This window comes from Bombus pascuorum, chromosome 14 (assembly GCF_905332965.1).
Source record: "Bombus pascuorum chromosome 14, iyBomPasc1.1, whole genome shotgun sequence".
Classification (NCBI taxonomy): Eukaryota; Metazoa; Arthropoda; class Insecta; order Hymenoptera; family Apidae; genus Bombus; species Bombus pascuorum.
In genome coordinates this window covers 719,840-745,589 of record NC_083501.1, presented here as the reverse complement: position 1 = coordinate 745,589, position 25,750 = coordinate 719,840, and the positions used below count along the sequence as shown (strand labels likewise).

Genomic DNA, 25,750 nt, shown 5'->3' with positions numbered 1-25,750 from the left:
AGAAGAAACAAGAAAGGACGCGATCGATTCTCTCTTTCTCTCTCGTCCCTTTCCCAAATGTTTTTCCAAACTTGTTCGTTCGTTCCAAACTCGTGGAAGCCCTCCCTCTTAAATCCTCCTTTCGTACACAAATCAATTTATCCAAGAAATATATTCGGCTGAATGTTAAAGAAGAAAAGTAGAAGTTGAAAAGAAACGGACGTGAAGAAACATAAAATTCTTGCTTCGGTCAGAGACGAAGAATAATGGCAGAGTGTTTTGGAGGAAGGGGTGAATAATCGGACAAAAGAGAAGAACGTGAAACGATCAGGACGCGGAAAGAGGAACGAAGGAAGCCACGAGGACGCTTCCGCCGATCGGAGGTGCGCAGAAGCGCCGGTGCTCGATGTCACTCGCCGCGACGAGGGCTAACGCAGTAGTGATTCGCGCGGCGTCCGTGTCAGTTCGCCGTTTTCCGCGAAACATTCAAAGTGCCACGTTTTACTCGAGCTCGAAACACGACCGCGCCATTAATCGACTGTTCTTGTGGATTTCTTCAAAATTTCTTCCACATAGTCGCAGTGTCGAAGGTTCGAAGAAGTCGGAAGGTGAAGGTCAAGAGCGCAACTGCTTCGCTTATGAAAGAAGAAAACGTTGGATAGTTGGAGATTCGAAGACGTTGGAAGCCGAAGATCACGGGCCCGAGTGATTTGGTTTTGAGAAAAAACGGTAATTAGGACGAGGAAGACCAAGAAATTATTATACCGCTTTCTGCGGATCTCCCAAAAACTTTTTAAGATGACTGCAAATTGGAAAGTTTAAAGAAATTGGAAACTGAAGATCGAGGGTGTAAGAGCTTCGGTTTAGAGGGGAAAAAGTTTCGCAATCGAGGAAGTCGAGGAAATTATTACAATTCTAAAGTAATATTATTATGCTGTCTTTTCTTTTCCTCCTTGTTTGTGGATTTTCATTACATTTTTTAAGAAAACTGAGAAATTGAAAATTTAAGGAAGTTGGAGAGTGAGGATTAATACACCTAAAATAAATATTATTCGGCTGTCTTCTGCGAATTTTTACAAAGTTTCTGCAAGGAATTTGACCCTTTGGTTTGGAGGAAAAGATTTATTCCGAGATGCAGACAGGCGAAGAAATTGTGAAAAATTCTGTGAAAACTGAAGCGAGTCCGTATTATGGATTTCTCTAAAATTTCTTAATGGAAATTAGAAAATCAGTGAGCTGAAAGACTCGAAAACCGGAAGCTGATGGTAAAACTGCTTTGGTTTAACGGGGAAAGAATTTAAAAAGTCGAAGACGTTGAAACGATTGAGATAACATCGCGCAATTGTTTCCTATGGGTTCTTTTGCAATTTCCTAAAAGAAGAACGGTAAAAGCAAGTCCAAAAAAGCTTGAAAACCGACAATTAAAGAAACAGCTACTCTAGCTTAGCCGAAAAATAGCGCCAAAGTCGAGGAAGACTGAAGAAATTGAAGAAAACTGAGAATATCTGTGAAACTATTTCATTCAAGTAGAATTGGAAGTTAAGGAAGACTAAGAAGTTTCGCGTAACAACGTTCCGGAAGTTAGAAAAATGAGATTGACGGTGGAAGTGCTTTCAGCAAAAAGAGGAGTTTCAACATTGAGTGATCGACAAAGGTTCTATCAGTGATAATTAGGAGCTCGAATGTTTGGAATTAAGTTTGAGTGCCCGAGAGGAATTTAATGTGTCGTTTAAAAACTCAAGAAACTTGATATTAAAAATAAATATCTAAATAGACCATACCTTAAGCAGACCATAAATTGTGCTTCCAGATTAGACATCTGCAGTTTGAAATTGAACGCTTAAACGTAAAAATGAAAAATTGCAAATAATTATCCACGAGCCACTACTCCGTATTTTGAAACTTAATCTTCCTTAAATCGGGTACAACGTGCTGCGAGGACCCAACAAAGTAAATCACACGAGTAAATTTACCCGAGAGACCACTTCATTCAAGAGAAACGGCTAGACAGTCTCCAACTTAGTTCAAACAAATCATTTCCATTCTTCCATCAAAACTTCAAATTCTATTAATAATACAAAAACTCTGACAACTCTCAATTTATTCCACGATCAAGTGAAAACGACGCTACCAGTTCTTCGAACGAATCCAAACCAATATCGACTACCAGTTCTAACGAAAGAGTCTTAAAATTGAAACTTTACGATTTAATAGAAATTCCACGATATATTGAAAATGAGTGGTTCTCCGATCCACGCGCAAACTAAATTACGCTCGATTTCGTCTCCATTAATAACAAAACTCTAAATCTGCCAGTCAAAACGATGGAATCGAGTTTCTGAACCAAAGAAAACCAATTAGTACCAACCCACGTACTTCTATCAAAAACACACCAACGATTCGCGTGGAATGACCAGCCTTCGCCATGGATCCTACGACTACCCTGGCTCCCAAAGTCATTTCTTCCGCTCTACAAACCTATCTCCAAAACTTTACCGCTTTCACCAACACCACGAACACCGTTCTGCCTCTCAGAGACTCTTTATACATCGTAATACCAGTGACCGTGATTTATCTGTCGATCTTCATAACCGGTACAATCGGAAACATCAGCACGTGCATCGTGATCGCGCGCAACAAGTCGATGCACACAGCCACCAACTATTATCTATTCAGCCTGGCGGTATCGGACCTGTTGCTGTTAGTCTCTGGTCTCCCAGCAGAGATTTATATGGTCTGGTTCAAGTATCCGTACATATTCGGTGAAGTTTTCTGTGTTCTTCGTGGCCTGGCAGCGGAAACCTCTACGAACGCTTCGGTGCTGACCATTACGGCGTTCACCGTCGAAAGATATTTGGCTATTTGTCATCCGTTCTTGTCGCAAACGATGTCGAAGCTGACGAGAGCGGTGAAGCTGATCCTTGTAATTTGGTTAATGGGTCTGTTGTTCGCATTGCCACTGGCGTTGCAAGTCGGAGTTGTTCACCATCACAGCAATCCAAAGATGGTGATGTGTACCGTGAAGAGAGTTTTGGTCAAGCATTCCTTCGAATTGTCCACGTTCTTCTTCTTCGTGGTCCCGATGGTTCTCATTACGGTGCTGTACGCGTTGATCGGACTGAAACTAAGGAAGTCGAACATGATGAAGAGGAGCAGAGGCAGCGGCGAAAGTGGAAGCTGCAGGCATCATCCTGGAAAATCGTCGAGGAGAGTGCTGAAGATGCTCGGTGAGTTTCGTTTTTCGGTAATTCTTGTCAGTTTTATATCGGTACGTTTGATATGGCATTTTTTAAATAATCGTTAAAACGAAGCGAAAAATGTGATAAAGAAAACGTGGACCTTTTTACGAAGTCAATTGATTGTGAAAACAGAGAAACGAAGTAAATGGGAAATATAGGAGAAGATGAGATTGACATAGAATAAAAAGGAAACAAAGAAAAGAAAATATGCTCGACGAAATGAGATATCTTCTTCCTTTTTTGAAGTAGATAGGGATGATATTGGTATAAATATATAAGAAAAACATCAACTTTTGTATAATATCGTTAATATCAATATCGATGTAGAACGTCGATTTACGAAAAGGAATTCAAGAAATGCGTTTCTGCGAATGTTTCGAACATTGATCTTAAAACTATATGCGCATCATCGAATGATTCGTTTCTTCTTTTTCTGGGGGTATTATTGATACATTATTGAAAAGTAAATGTACGAGTAAAATATTGCACAAATGTATAATATAAAAGTTTATTGGAGTAGATCTCCAGATGTATCCAAATCATGAAAAATGTATTATATCATTCAGGAAGTAATTACATTACTATGTAATAAGAATTGCTAATTCTCGCCATTCTATGTAATGATAATTAATCTTCTAACATCTGGCCATCGATAGATTAAATGTTTTGTCACCATCGTCGTATTTTAATTCACTAAAATACGTTTTCTGAATGCGCATAAATAAATTCAAAGAACGTAAAATGATAACCATAAAGGTAACAATTTTGTTAAAAAAAAAGCATAACGAACAGCTCCTTGTCCAAACTGGAAGATTATTTTTCTTAAATCTAAAATCAATTTGACCATTTAATTAAATTCTTAGACCCTATAATTCATCCACTTGTTATCAAAGGAGGTACCGATCGTTAAACAACAAAAAAAAACATTTTATATATGTTCATTCTCTTAAAATCAGGAAAGGATCAAACGTAAAAGCTTGATTCGGAAGCTCCCCTTATTACTGTCCACCATAGAAAGAGTCAAACCTATCGACTATTAGATGTCAGCCAGTGAGTTGTTTAAAAAGGGGAATTTAAGGGTAGGAGACGACCTGGACTTCGATCCTTTCTCCAAGGAAAGGATCGTGCAACCAGGAAAAAGGAAAGGAAACATCCTTTGCTGAAGGGTTGTCTGATTTAGATCAAAAGGTAGTAGCACTTAACTCGAATCAGCGCGTTTTCTGGAACGAGAGCTTCTGACCTATAAAAGGGATAAATAAATAAAGAAATGAGATCTTCGTCGATAATGAAATTCTCAGTCTTGTTAAAAATGTCACTTTTCGTTATTTTCAATTTTTAAATTCAATAATTCCTTCGTTTTTGCCAGTTTCCAAATTCAATAATTCAGCGTGATATAATTCTACCTTTGATATTTGGATAAATTCAACGTTAAATATAAAAAGTCAATGTTAAATGATTTTTAACTTCGACGTCTTCCATTTTACTTGTTGCTGATTCTTGTTTTAATTGGAATTTATTTTTAAAGCAAAATGACACCTCCACGTACGGGTATGAAAATACATGATTCCAAGAAATAATTTGTTAATATATATCTTGCTCTACGATCTGCGATCTAAATTGCAGCAATTTGCGGTAATTATAAACACTTTAGCTCGTAATGATTGGTATACGCTTAATCGAATATAAACGGCATAATGTATCGAAAAATATCATAATTTGGAGCATAAGGATAAAAACAAATAATGCGAGAGATATTTCGTGAAGCGAAAAAGAAATAACACGAACGAAGCGTATCTCGTTTAAAAATAAAATTTTATCGAATGAAAACGTTCAAAACGTCGGAAACATCCTTTGTCTCTTTATAACGATAATAAAATTCGTATCTTATAATCATCAGTTTTCCACATTACCCGAAGAAAAATAGCGGAACCGTGTTCGATCTTCACGAAACCACCTAATATTCGCTATTCGTTATTATTTGAACCGTGGACGAGAGTCGCCCACAGATTTTCGTAACGTTTCGAAAAAATATAGAAATGAGAATTCCTACTGCGAGACCAGAATTATTCGCGGAATTCATGGTCGAGTAGTCGGGCGTCCGTGAGATTACAAAACCCAAAAACCTCATTAACGAAAAGATACTCCGGTAAACGTTCTGATATATTAGGATGTTTTTTCGATCAAGGATTACATCGATCGTGGAGGATTGACGCTCGATTCAATTGAGAGGGTTGAAAGTGTCAATCAGGATCAGTCACGGGAATCGTTATTCATTCAGGAACTGAAATATCTCCCATTGATCGTCAGTCTAGTTTCACTTGAAACTTCAAAAGGAGAAGAGAATTACGAATGGAATGGATTCGTAAATGAATTTCGATGGTTCGATGGATGAAATTTTGTAAGTTGGGAATTTGTGAAATGATTTAAGATACTTGTGATACTGAAACGCTTCGTTAAATCTTGAAATAATCTTAATGTTAGTGTAGGAATCTTGACGCGTTTGTAGCATGAACATAACTTGAGTATATACCAGGTTCTACCCCGATATACAATTTTATAAATATTATAAGTTATCGGTACCACCACGGCAAATCGAAAAAAGACCATTTACATGTTCGTATTTTGATACACGACAAATAGTATAATTCACGACGAGAGATACTTGCCTGAACGATTTCGATAAGTACAAAGCTCAAAATTCGTTGAAAATTATATCAGAGAACCGACAAATACGGAAAGTATCGTAACGTTAGAAGGCACACGTGTAACACGCTTGTATTTTATTTAGACATCAAGCGAAATAACAAGAATCACCGATTGTATCGACGCGGAAAATTTCAAATCGTTGTAGGAATAGCAGCTCCTGGTTTTACCCATATATCCAGTTTTCGTTGGGTCTCCCCTACATTTCACGATCCATTAAATTTTGAAGCGTCGAACTCGATGGAGCATCGAACTTTGAATGGGAAAAGCTATTACCTCGAAGTTCCCAAATTAGTAGGATACTAATGTCGAAATGTCTTTATTAAATTTTGAATCGTTAAGATCTGCTCACTTGTAAGTGGTTTAATCTTCCGTCCACAAGTGTCCGGACGCTTACGTATCCGCGGATTCCGCACAATCGCTTTGCTTCAGTTTCTCTTTTGGATTCGCTACGTTGTCCTACGATCAAATTATTACAAAATTATTATAAAATTATTATAAACGATAAGTGAGAGAAGACGTACACGTAAGAGTGGTACGAAGGTGTAAAGAAAAAGATGTCTGTAAAAGAGGAATGTCTGATTCTTTTGCTTTCAATTTGTCTTCTTTCACGCTTCCTATAAACTTTGGTATCTCTGTCCTTTGGAGGGATATGAATCATCTCAGATCGATAAACGTGAAAACAGAGCAACGCAGACGTACCGATTCATCTTTGTGACAACTTGATCAATGTTATTTGTTAATAAATATCGCTTAATATTTTCCAAAGATAACATCGAAATCGTAAAACGACGTAGTAACTCTATAAAAGAAAGTGACGCGAGGTAATTATGTAAAGTTCGCAAATACATCAGTGTCCGGATAGTTGTGGGCGTAAGGGTGTAAGTATTGAGAGGTCGATCCATCGACTCGGTTAATGTGAAATACTCGCGAGAGATACGAATTATAAAGATCGAAATCGGTCAGAACTCAAAGAAAGAGAATTCCTCTGCGCGAAGAAAAGGATCGATGTCGAAAATTTGCCTTGAATCTTAAAAACGCCAGCCAGTTACCACTATTTTCGCGAAATATCACCAGAAAAGGAGAATTCCAGAAATTACGTTTGTTATTCATTCGGTACGAACGTCGGAGCAATTTTTAAAGAACAAAGGCGGAATGTTAAATCTCTAAATACGCCGTCACCGACTGTCAACATTGGCAATTTCGCGAATTTGTTCTTCTTTATGGTAAAAGAGTCCAGGTGCATCGAAAGCACCAATAACAACTTCATAAATCGCCAACTGTTCCGACTGATATCCATTTTAACCGGTTTACGTCAGCACTGCGATGATACAAAGGTCTTCTGGACCAATCCTCCGACATTTTAACGATACTAGAGTTCGTGTCATCGATTTACATACATGTATATATATTTACATATTGTTATTTAAAATATACTTATACTTGTATACCGAAAACAATTTTTGAATAATCAACTTTTAATTCTTAACGTTCTCTACATTACGTTACATTTAAAGAAGAGATGGTATGATGAAAATGAAACGTTAAGCAAATAGTACGATAAAGATAAATTCCAAATAATGAGGATAAAGTACTAAATAAATAGTAACATAAAAATGGATAATAAGTAAGTGTAATAAGAGTCGAGCCAAGTTACGCAGAAATCTACCAACCCTTGATAATCTAGAAGTAAGTAAATTTAGTTTGGAGATTTTAATTTTTGAAAAGGGCTGGGTCTATTTTCGTCGAGTGTATTTTATTTCTTGTTGTTATTTCACCGTGTTTTTTAATGGCATAATCAACAGTGACAAGTATAATTAATATGTGGGTTCGTGCGAGAACGTGAAAATATCTCTCGAGATTTAGTTTCTCTCGGGGTCGGGTCGGGTTCCCAAAAGTATCTCGTAATTCGAAATTGTCGAGACTCCCGAGAATTTCGGGATTCTCGAGACTTACACAATTATTTAGGCCAGAATATGGAGCAAAGTAATAGCGAAATACGTGATGGATATAATATTTTATTATCTGAAATACCTTTGCTCCGTATTCTGGTTTATGTAATTTTCGAAGATTTCGAAAGTCTCGAGAATCTCGACAATCTCGAATCACGAGATACTTTCGGGATCGCACCTCCCGTAACTTGGAAATTCCCTGCGAAACGATCACGAGCCTAAAAATGAAACTATAGCTCGGTAATATTAATAAATGCATAACGTAAAAGTCGTTCTATTTTTTTGCAAAATAAACTAATAAAGATATACAAACGAATTGATAAATTTAATAAAATCGCCATCGGCAATCATCGAGATAAACTAGACTTATCATATCGTTAGACGTATCGTTTTAATTGTAATCGCTTACGTGTAATCTACATATCTACATACATTCTTTTTTAACGATCGATCGATGGTTCCAGCATTAATGACGATATCAACAAGAAATCTAAAACATTGCTTGATTGTAAATTTTTTACCAATTTTTTACTTCTAAAGTTAAACGATCGCTTCATGGAAACATTCACGGATCAATACGATTGAACGACTATTGGAAAAATAATTTGTATAAACGCAGATAATTATATATACGTTTCGATCCTTGGAATAAATCACGAGGAACATTTATCTCGTATGACAGATTCTCCAATTTGAATACGAATCATCCTATCCTTCGATCGAACGCGTTTAAAATAGCGATCCATATACATATGAGATAATAACAACTATTTTTAGTCTCGTTGCTAAATCTGATCTGCAGTTTCTTTCTGTCTATACTATAGAAACAGAAGGGGTACCGTCTCGGAATGTCGATTGCTCGATATCTGTTTTCGAATAAAAAAGAATGATTTTATGCGTGCACCGAAAAATTAATTACCGTTTCTTTGAGAATTTCAAGCAACGAATCTTGTATTTAATGGTATAAATTTAGCCGAGATTAAGATTAAGTACGTTAAATATAAATGTAAATTAATAAAATAATAATAAAGTTAATAGGATTTAATGAACATAAATTAAATTAAAATTAATAAATATAAATTAGAATTATTAATAACATCATGTTATATTTGTAGGCAAAATGCGCGCCGATCGGCCGAATATAATTCGCGGGCGAACTGTACACCCTTTTCTTCCATATTTACGTTTCTTTATCTTTTTATATTTTTCTTTTCATCGAATATTAGATCGATGAAGTAAGACGAGAAATGAAATATGGATAACTAAACCCGTTGCTATTTTCTACATAAAAGGTTAAAATAAAAGAGTATATGCAAATAAAACTGATGAAAGTATCGCCCAATATAAATATAAATTAGTATATACATGAATATACAAATATACAAATTAACATATAGATTATTATATAAATTAAAATAGAAATTACCATGTAAGATACGTATATAAATTAAACATAAATGTACGTGTACGTACAAAACGTAACAAGCACAAGAATTGTTAAAATTACTCAGAAATAAAAACTTTGTACGAATCTTCCCAAGTGTCAAACTGTAAAATACTCGACTTTCTCATAGCGAAATATTCGAAGTGGAAATACTATAAAGCGAAAATTTCGATAAAGCAACGTTCGATGGAAACGTATTGAATGGGAAAGTTTGATCGAGAAATTTCTCATCGACTTCCATCTCGTAGCAGGCTGGTTAATATTCGTAGTTTGCCAGGCCGATGAGAAATCAGAATCGGAATCGTGAGTTTATAATCGAATGAGTTTATAATTTATAATTGTACGTCATATACGACATCGGCAGCACACGAAACGCAGAATTCGCATTATCTCTGTAGGTAAACTTCCGGGACGAATTCATAATTCAACTGTAGAGTCTTTGTTGCACGCTTGCAATGAGTCGTAATAATACAATGCATAAAACACGAACATTTCACGAACATCTTACAATTCATATTCAAGTTGCAACTTTTATTTCGATGAACCTTTCGTAATAGCGAAATTAATTGAAAAATTCCATCGTGGAAAAAGACAAATATCCGTTAATACTTGAAAGTGCACGATTTTTCGTAGATGTAAGACATCTCGAAATTTTCCATTTTTTCGAATGTTCCATAAAATCATACAAAAGTCGCTTGAATAGTCTCGTCTCGTTCGTTTGTTTCTTTTTCTTTTATTTTTCTTTTTTTTTTTTCTTGTAAAAAGAATGGTTGCCAAAATGATTAAGTATTGTGCAAATACGATGAATTACTTACTTAACCTGTGAACCCCGTCGTTCATTAACAGGAACTTGTATAACGAAATTAAAATTTAAGAAAGACGAATCAGTTATTTGGAATTCTGGCGTATCTGCAAAAATCGTGTTTCGAGACGTTCAAAGTTGAAACTTTCTTTCGTTTATAGAGTTACACAGACTTTAATTTCAATATGGAATAAAACGACAGCGAAGAAGGAAGATTATTTTACTTGCAGTAAAAAGTGACAATAATTTACAGAAACGATCGTGGAGGCTCTTTTTCCAAATATCGATTTCCCTCGTACATGCGATATTTCGTTAAACGCACGAAAACGAAACGGAAGAACCTGGCGAGCCCCAAACTCAACTTCCTTAAAATAACGGAACACGAGCCACTTGACAAAAGAACTACGTATCTGTCTACAAACTATGTCTACGACGTCTTTGTACAACGATATCGTTCAATCTTTTCCTTTTATCCGACAGAGCATGATTTCTCCCTTCAAAGCGAAAAAAATGGCAACTATTTTACAATCGCTCGAACAATAGAGCAATCGTATGTACAGCACGATCGTACGTATCGAGGAAGCGGCAATATCCGCAGCTTTACGTAAAATTATAATTTTAATAAAAGGCGACTGGAAAACGTTCCCTCCTATCTTTTCTTCGACGTTCGAATGGCTATCGATCGATGTACCGATACAACTTGCTCGGATTAATAAAGGAAGCTGCATAAAAGTACCTTCTCCGAAAAAATAGAGCAGTTTTGAGGTTTTATTTAATCTTGGAACTGATGAAAACCCAAATTACTAATAAAGACCTGACTAATAAAAGAAGCTTGGCATAAAAATTCCCCCTTTTAGAAAAATTACAAAAGGGAGCAAAGGAAAACATAGCAGAAAGAAGATAGAACAGCGTTGGGTATCGCTTAACCTTTAAATACTCTCATATCCATGTTAGATTGCGCAATTACTGAACGTGATATTACGATGCACCATGTGTCGGTGCAATATCACGACGATTAAACCTTGTACCTGTCGAATGATCCGGTCGCGGCCTGTGAATTCATTAACAGAGCTGGTTTATCGTGGACACGACGATAGGCTCCGGAGAATTGATAAACGTGACGGGAATGGCGGCTGGTGATCTGAGTTCTGCTAGAAACTGCATGCTCGTCTATGTACGAACTACCTTTTTTCGCTTTAACGGTTTAATAATGGCTACGGTAATAAGGCTATGTAGGTTCAGCTAATGGAAGCGATGCTATATAGACGTAGGAAAGTTTGATTAAGGATTCGACTCGGCCATCGGAGTATACAGGCTGATTCGTTCCCTTTAATTTTGCGACTTCAACGATGATCGCAATGGTACGATTACTTTAAAACGAACAACAATAAGATGCGTATTTATCTTATCATCGATGTGCGCACTCGAATCTACCTAGTGGAAGCGATAATAGCTGGAAGACGGTTCAACCAAAACAGTTCTTACCCTCGAAAGGGAAACAGTTAGGGAATGGGACAATTCCTGGTGTAAAAGCAAGTCGAAAGTATAAAGCGTGTAACAGAATATTTTTGTTTTCGTTTATAAAATATAGCGAACTTTGCGAACAGAGCAAACTTTGTTGAAAACGTTGAATACTAAGGTTCAGAATGGAACAAGCTTTCCAATAAACTGGGTAAACACCAGGATCCACACAGAGCATAGCCGGAATGGCAAAACGTTCACGAGCTTGCCTTAAAGCGCAACCTGGTCATTTTGAGTATCTTCTATGAAGATGATATATAATAATATATAATAATAATATATTTTCATTGTCTTTGAATGTACAGCTCTCGATGCGAGTCTCGCGTGTTCTCTTACACTCAGTAGCATGGAATCTTTTTTATTCGTAAAGTACTGCTGCAGTCAACAGCAATCTGCTTAGTTTATCCTGTGATATTACAATTTAATAGCAGAATACATTTTTTAATTACAGAATACAGTACGTGTGGCAAGATTACGTTTAGCGATAGGTTTAGCCGACAGAGGAAACTGCAAATCTGCGGAAGCTCTATTAGAGATCATCATGAACGTAATGCACACTGTGTCTTTTCTTTCTCAACTTTGGGATTAATGGAAGTAATTCTAGAAAGAATCAACTTGTACAATATGTTTTTATCGTTTGACAACTTTTATGTTTCCCAACTATTGTGCAACGGATAATTAATAAGCCTGTGTAACTTACTAATAGATGTAGAAAGGTCCAATCAAGGATGATGATACAAGCTGATTTAAAAATAGTTGGAAAATTTTTACAAATCAAATTAGACAGAGTATCGTAACAGCAAAAAGCGTGGACAATATTTGCATGTAGAAGGTAATTGTGAATGACGAAAAATGTTGATCGAACGTTTGTTTCCTAAGTTAGTGTACTTAAGCGTCTCTTCATAAACTATCCTCGATCTGTCGCATAATATTTTAACGATGGCCGATCTAGCCGGAGAATGACTTTACACTTTCAATCAAATTCAAAGACAATAACAAACGAACGAGTATTAACTCGATGTCTGGATATCTGCTAATTGCTGTAATTATAACGCGAGTCGGTAATTTCGATCGATAATCTAATAAAAAAAAACAACTTGCTCGACCAGAATACATGCGACGGATGAGAATCCACGCTTTCTATGACATTTAGAGTTTACACGGATTCTGATCACGTCAATGAATAAATAAAAAAAAAAATACTTGAAATTAAATTTGACCTTGAGAAGAGAGAGGATTACAGATAGATTGCAGATTTTTATGAGATTTTGCGCGTTCAAAGTGGAAAAATTCGCAAAACGTACGTAATATGGGAAAATATATAAAATATCCAAAATATAATACGATATAGCGATACGGTATAAAAATATATAATCGATACTCCGCAAGATAAATCGACAAGGTTAGCGACGGATTAATGAATATTATTCGATACCTAATTAAGAAAAAAGATCGATTTCCTCGATGGACCCGAGTTGTTTTGGAATTCATGGCTGTAATTAATGTCAGCGTCTGTGTAATTATGTTGCAGAGTAACTCGTATCTACATAATTAAATCACGTAATTGTATCAAGTCATAGATCATTTATTATTACGCTAGATTATTTTTCACAACGCCAATTCCACCATATCGTCGGTCTCAGTTTCAATTACTAGGATTATATCTTAATTATTTTTATTATCTTTTAATTATCATCTACAAAGTGAATATATAATACTCGATCTAACGAACAGCAATACGATTTTTAAAGAACGTTCTTCCAGTCTTCGGTCTGGAAATTAGCCGTTTCGCTCGATCGACGGTTTCTAATCCTATCGTCCGATCTTTGACGAAATCTCACCGGATCGATCCTTTTAAAGAGAGATTGTGTTTCTTAAATAGTTGTCGAAATCTCCGATTTGAACGAGTTTCAGTTTGTAACGATAAAGGGAGACTATCGAGGGAAAAATTTGAGAAGGGATAAGCAAGAAACCAAAGAGGAGAACGAGATTCACCATGGAGCTGATAGCGATCCAGAAGATTGATGTTTTAAACAGAAGATTTATGTACGTCGCTTCGACTTTATTCGAATAGGATAATAAAGAGTCCTATGCCGATTTTCGCTGTTCCAACAAGTTGGTAATATACTTTTGAATAACCACGATTGTTTCTTAGATATCTCTTAATGTAGTACAAAATAATAAAAGAAAATAGATTGTAACACGTACAATGGTTACCGATAGCGTCGACCGATAGCGTTTTACCTGTTACCAATTAATTCGGTACGAGTATATGGAATTTTGTGTCACTTGGTAGCATTTTCGCGCGACTACAAAAATTTATCATTATGAAAGCGAAATATAAAACCTGATAAAGTAGCGTTTCGTTGAAAAATGAGAGTACGTAATACCTTTTGAAGCCACTGTATATCGATTATTGATAAATTGAATATTAAAATTAATTTTCATTAAGATGTATTAACATTATTCGCAAAATTAACAATTTTTGTTGAAATCTACGAAACGTTGAATTCTCACGAGAGCAAGATCTTTTCAAAGCATTTCTATCGTCGATTCTTCCGTTTTATTTACGCGCAATAACGTCATTTGCAATTTACAGCGAACAATCGTCAAATTACTTTAATCGAACGAGAGATGTTCAAGCGTCCGGAAACAAAGAATCGAACTTAAATATCTGGTGCGTACATTTTGCAGGGGATTAGCAGAGATCCAATCGAAAACGACGTCGAACGCAGCAGATGCTCCTTTCAGAGGCACAGCTGCGTTGCGATAAATGCATTTAAAGCATTGAATGCAAGGTAGACGTGCAAAAAACCCGAGAACCGTTTTTCCGTCTTATTATCTGTTTTTTTCCTGTGAATATCACAATGACCGATATCGACACTTCCTGTTTTACCTTAACGGGGCTAATCGCGGCAACTGCAGCGGGAGATTCAAAAACGTTCGAGAAACTGACTATTAATTATCAATTATCACATACCGTGGATGCTTGTGCACGTTTTTCTGAATACAAAGAAATAGTTTCATTCGCCAAATATCATAACGAGCGCCATACATGTCCTTTAGATATCTATATATTTTCGTGCATTACGCGTATCTTGAAAATTATCTCGTTTAATTCATCGCGTTGGGTAGTAATCTTGCTTTAAACTGTAAATTTCGAATAAATCCCTCGAAACTACGTACGTAGACGTATTTCAATTTATGCTGAAACGAACTAATTCTGCAACGAGCAAGGTTCTAGAATGAAATTGTGGTTCCGTACATATCTCGCTTTACTTAAATGCAAGATTGGTGCGTAATTTCTCGAATATAAATGATTAATCTCGATGAAGCGAATCATTTTAGCTTCTTCGTGGCTTACGCGCGTGTAAGACGAGTTTATCTTTTATTTTGTGCCTCTTTATACTTTTTCCGGCTTCTTCTCAAAGGAGGAAAATTTATCGCCGTTCGAGAGTAATTGATTTCCTTCCGCTTCTGTTTTGTCGGAAAAGTAGTTTGTATCGCTACTCGTTTTCTCGTCTTGTCCCGTTTCGATGATTACGATGATCGATGAGGACGACCTCGATTTTTTCCCGATTCCCGTTTCCCCGTAGTCGTTTACTCTAGAGAATTCGATACATCCGATTCGACGTTAATTATTCCGCCTATAGATTACAATGTAACAGAAGTTGCCCGACCATTTTACTCTCGTTACTTTTCTTTCTTTCGTATGTCATCGTTTCCGTTAGCCGATGGTCATTTATCGGACGTACATAAACGAGGCGCAAATGCGTACGCATGAATTTCTTATCTTAATCGCGTAAAAACTTCGTTCAATTAATAGAGGCAAAAAGCAGCTGGTAAAAGAAAAACAAGTAATCCTCGGTTAGCCAGCTTCGCCGACTAATAATCTCGTTTTATCGATCCGATCGGAGGGAGAGAATTTAATATGTCGTATCTTTGATGGTACACGCTGTTGCGCAAAATATCCAAAGACTTCCTTATTTTTGACAGCAGGATACGGTTTAATTACAGCTGCGCAAATAAATATTATATATCGTTGGTAACAAAATTGCTTTTAGATAGTTAACAGGTATTCCGTGAAATACACATCGATATCCGCAAGAGTAAAACGAGTTACGGAGCGATGTTTCGACAAAATTTATTTATTTACCCCCATCTCTATATATCTATATGTATAGTTTCCATAAAAGGAAAGACTTTTTTCAAATTATACCGCGATTAATTTAAGCAGCGCAATATTATATATTTATAGTAATTTAATCGTAAACTATATGAAAATACCTCAAAACGAACTGCAGTGACGATTCCGATTTCCGACTAACGATCGTGAAAATAATTAACGGAAGATTAATTTTCAAATAGTCAATTAAAAACTAAAATTGCATTGACTCGTACAGCCGCCGCTATCCAGCACAATCGTATTTTTTTGAGAAATGTTGAGATATGTCGGATAATATTTAACTTGCACGTATTTCCTCATTATTCGTCCGACTTTGCTTCCAAATCTATCGAACCTGTTTCGAGCCTTTTAAGGCGAATCTCCGTGAAAAACCGTACGAAAAGTATCACAAACGAAATGCGTTCTCGAAACAGGAAGAAGGCTGAAAACACGGATTATCTCACCGTCTCAGGAGGAATCATCCTCGGTGAATTTTTAAGCACGACGTGGACCGATTTAGGGGCGGAATTTACACGGGTCACGTCTCACGTATCACAAACAGGATATCCATCCCGTTGCTCTTTGAGCTACGAGGTACCACGCGCGCCACATCCAACTTCGCCGATAGTGTTTGACTTTCTTTTCGATATTATGGCGCGTTACCTTCGGAAAACTTCTTCCTCGACTAAATGGTATTGGGATCTTGCGAATATGCGTGGAACGTGTCCCCTTCGAGCCTCCGCGGTAAGCTGTTAGGGAACCCTTAATAACGACGATATAACGATATCGTGCGATAGATAATGATAGAACACGTAACGAATAACAATATTCGATACTTTTACGTTTTCTCTTTGTCAATACGTTGCATTTATTTTGTTTCGATCGTGCCTTTGATGATCGAAATTTTTAAAAAGAAAAATATTATCGGAGGTTTTTTTTTTTACAGAATTTACTTTGAATTAAATAGGACGTAATTAAGAGATCGTGGAACAGTAGTGCCACTGAACTGTAACTTCAAGTACGTTTAGACGTTTAATACGAGCAAAAAGTTAAAACTAGATTACATATCGGTACATGTCTCAAAATTCGAAGCGACGATTCTACCATAAGTTTCAGGATAACTTACCTCGATTTTTGCTAGGAATTTTCAAAATTGTTCCATGCGCTTGTTTCATACAGGTTAAACTTGTTCGATCGATACTTCTCTCTTCTTCTGTACAAACTTTAGTAATGACGAGATTATACATTTTTAAGATTATAAATTCAATGGATATTATATTATGGAAGATATTTTTTTAAGTAGAATCTGGTTCAAAGTCCCGTGAAATTGAATTGATAGAACGATAGAACCGAATGCAGGAGTATTTAATCAGAAAGTCTACTATTTCCAACGTCTACCGGTAGGAATCTTCGGAATAATATCGCGTGTTTGTACGAAGCAGTTCGAACACGTTCGACCGATATTTCTGATCTCCAACGTTTCGCTTGATCTTAGTGTCTCACCTTTTCACCTACATTAGAATAACATTTGACAAAAAGAATATGAATAAAATACCGAATAGAAATACATAGCAGACGCGCGAAGGGAGAATAATAAACTTAGGGCTATAGGAACGAAGGGACAAAACTTGAAAATAATGAAATAATGGAAAAAATGTGCGACTCGAGGAAAAAGAAAGGGTCGAGAAGCTTGCTTCTGGAAAGAAAGCAAAATCAACGAGCCGAACGTACATCCAGTTTCGTGGATGAATTATTCAAAAGGAGCGAACGCGGCACGATGCTATGAAATGCCATAACTCGACTGATCTTGACCTCAGTCGCATATCAATTCCAGTCTTTACATATTCTTTGAAAAGCGGCCCGCGCAATATCGCCTCGTAATCGCACGAACTCGCCGAGAATAACGCGCTTGGACCAAAACGTCGCGACACATTTCGATTATCTTCTTCTCCAATTTTGTCCCCCATTTTTTCTCTCCTTCCGAAGCGAAAAGCAACAGATTGAACGTAAAGTAGGAGAAAATTGCGTCGATGATAAATCGTCGCAAATTTATGTGAGTTATGTAAACTGGTTTCCATTGAAATTGAGAAAATGACCGGGATTTTCGCACCAAGACTCGAATCGCTCCGTGGAAGGAAGCAGTTTAAACGAAACGGAGGGAAACTGGCTGATACTTCTTCCGACGAAAAGTTTTCTCCTCCTGGATGAACGAGATGAAAAATTTCTGATATTGCCGGACGATATCCTGGGATTTGAATTTTAGGAGATCCTGCATCAATTTTCTTAAAAGGAGAAAGAGCCACGTTCTATAAAGTAGTTGTCCCATTTTGTTTTACCAAAATCCATTTTGATCTTGTTGGATACATCTGTTTGACGTAACACGTTTTTCTAAACGACAAACTACAAAATCGCACAAATTACGCGATAGCTACGTACGTAATTATGGAATTTGCAATAACAATAAGAAACGCACGATCCAATTGCAAGATATAATTTTATTTATAAAATAAAATTATCAGTTTCCTATTATAATTTATTAAAAAAAAAAAAAGAAGAGATAGATCGTTTAATTGGACAGCAATGAAAGCAAAATTTGTTACGCTATCGTAGGTTTCCTTTTCTCCAACGAAGGATTACAAAACTTTCAATTATATAAATGTAATATTTTAAAATTAGCTGCAATGGCAGTTGTTTTGGTTTTTAATTAATAATTACGAAGATCAACTCACCTAAAAGATTAACTTCATCAATCTCCTCAGACATTAATCCCACCTAACTTTTACGGTGCTTTCCCTTGCGAACGACACTCGAGTTTCACTCTAAAAAATAGAGTACTCCCAACGCGAGGATAATTGGAACTTATAAATTCGTTCGCGTAATCCTATAGTCAAAAAGTTTTGATTCTGTCATTGACTAAGGAGCGGATTGACGTGAAATTAAGTGGAACTTTGTTTCTTGTATTACGATAATATCGATCTGCTAAAAAATCACAAATCTTACACCCTCTGCGATTTGTTCCGAACGTAGGAATTATCGCGAACGACTTATCGGTGATGTAATCATCGGCGAGGTACGAAACAGACGTGAAATTTATGACGTTGGCCTATCAACCTCTTGCTATTCTAACCATGTAAATACTCGGAATTTTTCTATCTATCGCTGCTCCGTATTCGACGCCCGAGGGATGCGAATGCGAGCTCCGATGCCACCCCTGATACCAGCAGTCGTCAAAGACGAAATTGTGTCTGCACGTGGGCTACCCTCCTCTCTCTGGTGAAGGCCAGTGTATAAAAAGGCCTGTGCCATTGGTCTCGCGCCTTTATTTTCTTGTTACGAATGTCACGCGTTACCATTTCCATTGCGATACCACTTCCTATTGTTACAGTTACCATTGTATCATATTGGTACATCTCGTAGCATATAAGAATAGTTGTATCAATCTTACATTCTTTATTACCGAATATAAACTAGTTAATATTAACAAGTTCTCAATTCCGTTTCTTTCTGGTATCGAGCAAATACAGACAAGTCGAAATTAGAGATTCGATAATCGCGAATTTGAGTTACGGGCAGAACCACCGCTCGCAGCCCCTGAACGATGCAGCAGCGACGACATTGCGGCTGCACGAACCCGTTGTCACAGGCTGCTATGGTTCGACGATCGTCGGACAGCTCGGAATAACAGAGGATAATCGTATCGTCGCGCCTGTAGTATTAAACGTGGAACCTCTCGTTCGGAACCTTATTTTTAATTTCATCGGAAAATCTAGTTTCGAGATGGACCAAACTCGCTTCTCAGTTGTTAGGATAATCTCGCTTCTCGATTATAAAACGACGAGCCATGAGAAAACGATAGCTACGAGAAACAAACTGTCGATGACCGATAACAAATAAATCTCACGTAGCTTCCGTAACAACCTTTCTTGAGACCAGTTTGAACGATCGATCTGGAATCTAACGTCACCTGTAGAATAAGAACATTTTGTATCTTCGTCTTTTGGCATTTTTTTCTCTCTTATCGAATGGTATATTTAGAAAAATCTAATAAATAAAATATGGAATTGTGTTACAGTTGCAGTGGTGATAGCCTTTTTTATTTGTTGGGCGCCGTTTCACGTACAGCGACTGGTCGCCACACACGGGACGAACTCGGAGGACCACATGAGCTCGAACAGCAAATTGGACGAGTTTCTTTATACCCTGATGACCTACATATCTGGCGTACTCTATTACGTGTCCACGTCGATTAACCCGATTTTGTATAATATCATGTCGAACAAATTTCGAGTCGCCTTCATGGTGAGTCACCGTGTCCTTCTTTAGGTGTAACAGCATGTACCGCGTAATTAGAAGTTGGCTCTAAGATTAATCTAGTAGAATGGTCCACTTGATTGATATCCAATTAGGCTCCTTTATCCGATGAAACTTTGCCGGACTAGTCCGTATGGGTTGATTAAGAAACCAGGTGGTATTCGATAGGACATAGTTTGCTTTGAAAGCGATTAGTTCATTTAGCCATTAAAGGGTTAGTTTGTAATTTGTAAATAATTCAGCTTCTTTCGATTTTTTAAACGAGACATACGGCAATGTGAAGAATATTGGTGGAATCTTCCCTTTCCCTTGGAATTCCCTTTCAAAGCCACCGTATTAATTAAGAAGTACAGAACTCGATAATGTAAACTGCAACTTTGCCCAATTATGTCACATAAAACACGTCTAACCACCGGCACGCTAACTTCCACGATATTCTCCAATTTCAGCAATCAGAAACACATTCTAACTCCTACACAATCCCATTATTCCTATATTACGATCGTTCGTAGCGCACAATATCCTTTAATCGCTCTATTACTCTCGTTAATCAATCGACTTACGCGAATCAAATTAATACAACCAACTCCACCTAATCTACCACTGTCGGTCATAAGTAACAGGACACCTATTGATACTTCGTATAAATTACACGCTTCCCACGGTTTTCATCTTCTAGTTATTTTATTGCAAGTCTATCGCTTCGTTCGTATCATACGTTTCTTACGACGAAACTGCCAATGTTTATGCGTTTGTGGGAAATTTGAAAATGGAAAAATTCCAATTTTGTATTCGTTATAGCGTTTAATGAGCGAGTCTATTTTTACTTTCCATTTCTTTAAGCGGACCGATAAAAATATGAGTTTGCGTATTCAATGAAGTAAAATTTGTTGGAATTCTCCAACAAACACAAGTTACTTACGACCTGCAGTATATCCCTAACGACACCGAGTCCTACTGACAGAAAATTCATTCGAGCAAATTTCGCCGATAGAACCACTTTTCTTCTCGATACTTCGCCCTGACGAATGTAACGCGGATTTCTATTTTTGTGCCGAGTCCTCGTTCAAATGCCACACTGCGCGACGTCGCAAGCTGCTCAACTACCAATCATTATTCTTCTTTTCACAGGAAACGTTGTCAAGGAGTTGCAGAATCCCCGGCCTGGCGATTCGCACGGAGCAACGATCGTACTCGAGTCTGCCACGATCGCAGCAGCGAGCGATCGGCTCTAGAAACGTGGGAACAGGCGGCACCGGGATCATCCACGACAGCACCGACTGTTCCGGAAATTCTGGCCACCACGGCAGCCTAAAGCAGAACACGCCATTGACCGAGCACGTTAACGCGGGCTCGACGCGGTCCAACGTGGATAAGAAGGGCAACGAGGACATTGGGAGACTGGAAGACTCGAAAGAGGTTAAAGACAAGGACATCGATTGCTGCAAGAGTTCGAGAAAATCGAGGCCAGTCAGATATGCCACCGTGAAGCTTTCGAACGTGAACCAATCTGAGAAGAAATGGTGGCGGTTGTTAAAGTGGTTCCCCGGTTTAAAGTCCTTGAAACTCGCCGGAAGAAACACGTGCACTGTCCCGGAAAATAGCCCTCTCAGAAGGTCGGAGCTTAGACGAGAAGAGATCTCGATGACTTTGTGGAACGAAACCAACGAACAAAACACTGTTTGAGTTTTCGAGGATGCGACGTCGGTTTAGGTAAAAACGTTGAAACTGTGAACGATGAAAGTGGAGCTTGGGTCGAAATTAGTCTTGTATCTGTGGTTCGCGGCGAGTTCGCGATGGTGATGGTGCTTGAAACTCGAAATAGATTAACTATCCCCGCTTAATTATCATTACGATCATTACAGAGTAACTGAGAATTGCGAGATTGAACTTTGAGTAAGTGATTGCAGGGTAGACGTATGAATGAATTTTATGGGATGATGAGAGCATACGACGATAAGCTACAAAAATATTTTAGCTCGTCGAGCTGATGCTGAAAGGGAAAATGAGACTGTGTAAGTGCGAGTAAACATTTCGAACCTTCTATCTTTTTTTCTTTTCTTTGTTCTTTTCTTCTGCGCGAGGAGGGGAAAGTGCGCTTACGCATACCCAGCAACCCGTGCGGCAGCTGGATTACGTGGAACTCGGCAAAACACTGAAAACCTCTCCTCTTCCTGATATCGAATAGGTACACGAGGTCCAAGCCCGTAACTGCCATAAGCATTACGTCGGGGTTGACCTCTTTGGATTTGTATCTCCTCATTTATTTCATGAATAGTCAAGTAATTGGAACCTAACCTTGGCCTGGTGTAAATACAGCAAGCTTCGGATCTTAGTTTTCATATTCGGCAATTAAAATCAATCTGATCTGGTATGATCATCTATACGACGATATAACCTAGGTCGAGGTAAATTTAACTTTGTCCTAATCTACGGTAGATCTGAGCGATAAAATCTAGCTAACTTCCAATTGCATCTAACTTAATTTACAAACGATAAAATTTCACTTCCTTTTTTCGCACTTCAAGTATTTAAGTTTGTAAGTCATAAAAGAAGAATGCTTTAAAAATACTGTACAATTCTATGTTGCAAAGCCAACAAATAGTTTTACTTGTTGAGAATTAAAAAGAATAGAAAACGGTACTGTATAACGTATGAAGATTGAAATTCGAATAAAATTTAACAGAAATCGTTCTTTTTTAAACAGTTTATACAGCATCTCAGTTAGCTTATCTGTGCAAATTTGTATCCTTGTAGTTCAAATTTGTAGTTCAAAAAATCATTAGTTTATTTCATTCACTTCTGCTTGCGTTTTAGAAGAACTATCCAATTAAAAACACATACACGACTCACCTTTATTTAAAAGAAAAACTAGGTTTGTGAAAATAATTAAAAAATTCGAACTAATCGTCGAGCTAACGAGGTACAGCGTCGCTGTGTCGCTTTTAACGTCAAAAAGTTGGTGATGTTATTGTAACGGGACGAACTCGTTAATCCGATCGATTCAGAAGAAATCACGAATTCCACGTGGTTTACAGTATAACTTTTGCCTCGATAATTGAGAAGCTTAGCCCAAATGTTTCGAACTTCAAAAAGACTGATCCTTATTAACTAGAGTTTCTACAAGAATTCGCATTTTCATCGTATTTCCCGCTGGTCGATAATTTACCGATAGAAACTTTTAAGTTTTCTACAATATCGACCCGAGATAAATCTCGCTTAATTAAAAATAGACGATTTTCGTTACCGTATAAAGAACGATTAATCTGTGGAGAATCAATGAACGTTACTTATGATATTACAAATTACGATCATTTCCGTTTTCCTTCTTCCTTCGACTTTTTTGACACTAGAAAGTATCTAGTTTTTTATTTTGTTTCATTTTTCTTTTTATGGTATCACTGATTCGTCAAAAAGATTTAGTATCTACCGAAGAAGATGATAAACTTAATTTTGTCTTTTAAAAATGCATAAACATGTGTTGAGAGTAATGTTGTAAGTTTCATTTGATAAATATAACATGATTGATTTGGTAAAAGAGTGACACGTCCAAAAAAAACACAACTTCCAAGATATTTGCAGGGATTAACTCTAAAAATAAACTATTTAAAAATAATAAATATCGTTTACTAGAATAGAATAATTATCCAATAAAATTATATTATTTAACAAGGACAACACCACAATTTAAGATCAGACTTTAGTCCTTCTTCTAGTAGTAAACAATACCATTAATCACATTGTAAAAAAACAAAGTTTTCATGCTAAATAACAGAGTGATTAATTATATTCTATTTCAAACTGTTTTCCTAATGATTGTGCCAATCTTTTTGTATCACTCTTCTAATAAATTAACAACATGTGCACTTACCTATTCCGTTGCATAAACCAAGAATACATCGTGTTGCGTACTTACAAATGATTAATATATCCAAGAAGTATAAACAAGAAGGAATTATTGGATCGTGGTCATAAATTGTTTTCGAATAATATACGTATCACGAAGTGCTTGTCAGATTTGCTATATCCATGATTCATGGCGGATATTTGAAAACGTAGAGATTAAAGATAGAGTGCGTGACTGCGGGAGAACTGAAAAAGAAATCTAGCGACAGAAAGAGAACGCTGCATAAGGACCTCTTATGTCCTTGTCTAATAACCTACGAACGGTCATATAGTAGGTATTTGAGTGTAATACCGTTCAACGAATAACATCAGGGTACGATACACAAGACGAGAACAGAGGAAGCCTTTACGCAGCGTTCTCTCTTTCTATTTCTATATCGCATTCAATTACACATGGCTCGCGTACTCTATCTTTATATCTCGATGGTTGAAAAGCCATGTCGATATTACAGGTCGATATATGTATATATATATATGATAAACCTTCGTCTCTCTTTCCTAAATCGTACAAACTCGGGATAAGAAGTCATTGGTGTGTTGCAATGAAAATTCAAAGTTTATTATAAAGAGAGAGATGTAAAAAATTTTGAAAGTTGCACATTGCGGGACGAAATAATAAAATATCACAAGTAACTTCTAGAAATTTCTACTGGTAATATCACTTCATAATATCTTTTATCATAAATACTGTTGTTTACAATTCTAGTAATATTCAAATCGAAGCTTTGATAAGTTAAAATTGTCATACATACTTGTAACGAAAATATTCTTAATATAACTTTTAATAAATTTTGTTACACATTTTTGTTTATAACAATAGATGTTTACATTGTTCTATATATCATATATATAGTGATATTAATACTATCAATATTAATAATAGATATTTATATTTTATCCTGCAATGATACATAGTAAATAAATAAATCTACTTAGATTGTCAAATAACACGTTATTATCCATAAATGAAATTTGTTAAAATTTGGCACGAAAATTGAAATTAAGCGAGCCTATCCTAGAGACACATTGTATATCTTTATATGTTAATGAACATAGAAGAAACGTAAATAAGATGAGCGGCAATAGAATATTGTCAATGTCGATGCCATAGACTTCGTTATCATATTGAAATAAGCGACTCGTTTAACGGTTCCGTTTGAATCTTAAGAATGTGATATTATTTATTGCGTAATTACTATTATATTAGTCATTATAAACTCCAAAATAGTTAGTACCTTAGTCCAATATATGTGTCATGTTTGTTTCGTTTGTATAAGTCAATGTATTTTCAGTAATAATATTTTGATAATAATAAAATACAGTTGTAATTCGTTTACATAAGAACATCACCTTTAATCTCTTTTAACTTGAATTAACTCTCTAAAAATCTCTAAATTAACTCTATTAAAAATCAAAATACCTACAAACTCGATGGAAATGATACAAAATTTTAACATAAATTTTAATTATAGCAAGATCTTTTAGGTTTTGTTGAACTTTAAGTATTATTTAGTTATGTTAAGCTTATTTTCTAGATTTCTTAAAAATTAGTTATCTATGTATAATTTATTTCAAATCCACTATGAAATTTCTAAAGAAAAGAAAAAAAACTGAAATTTTAACAGGTGATCGACCTAGATGTCACTTGGAAGCAATTTTCTAAATCTATCTCTAAAACTGTGTAATGAAAATCTCACAACGAGTGAATACTCATTTGCATCTATTTAA

General features: G+C 36.4%; 1 protein-coding gene across 1 annotated transcript; it reads left to right on the top strand.

Moving 5' to 3' along the window:
- The first annotated feature begins 611 nt into the window (after positions 1 to 611).
- On the top strand, positions 612 to 25,336 carry LOC132914310 (pyrokinin-1 receptor-like). Its single transcript, XM_060973313.1, has 3 exons — positions 612 to 3,206; positions 19,878 to 20,104; positions 21,248 to 25,336. Exons 1-3 carry the CDS (start codon positions 2,405 to 2,407, stop codon positions 21,800 to 21,802), a joined length of 1,584 nt encoding a protein of 527 aa, XP_060829296.1. The 5' UTR covers positions 612 to 2,404; the 3' UTR covers positions 21,803 to 25,336.
- Positions 25,337 to 25,750: the final 414 nt, after the last annotated feature.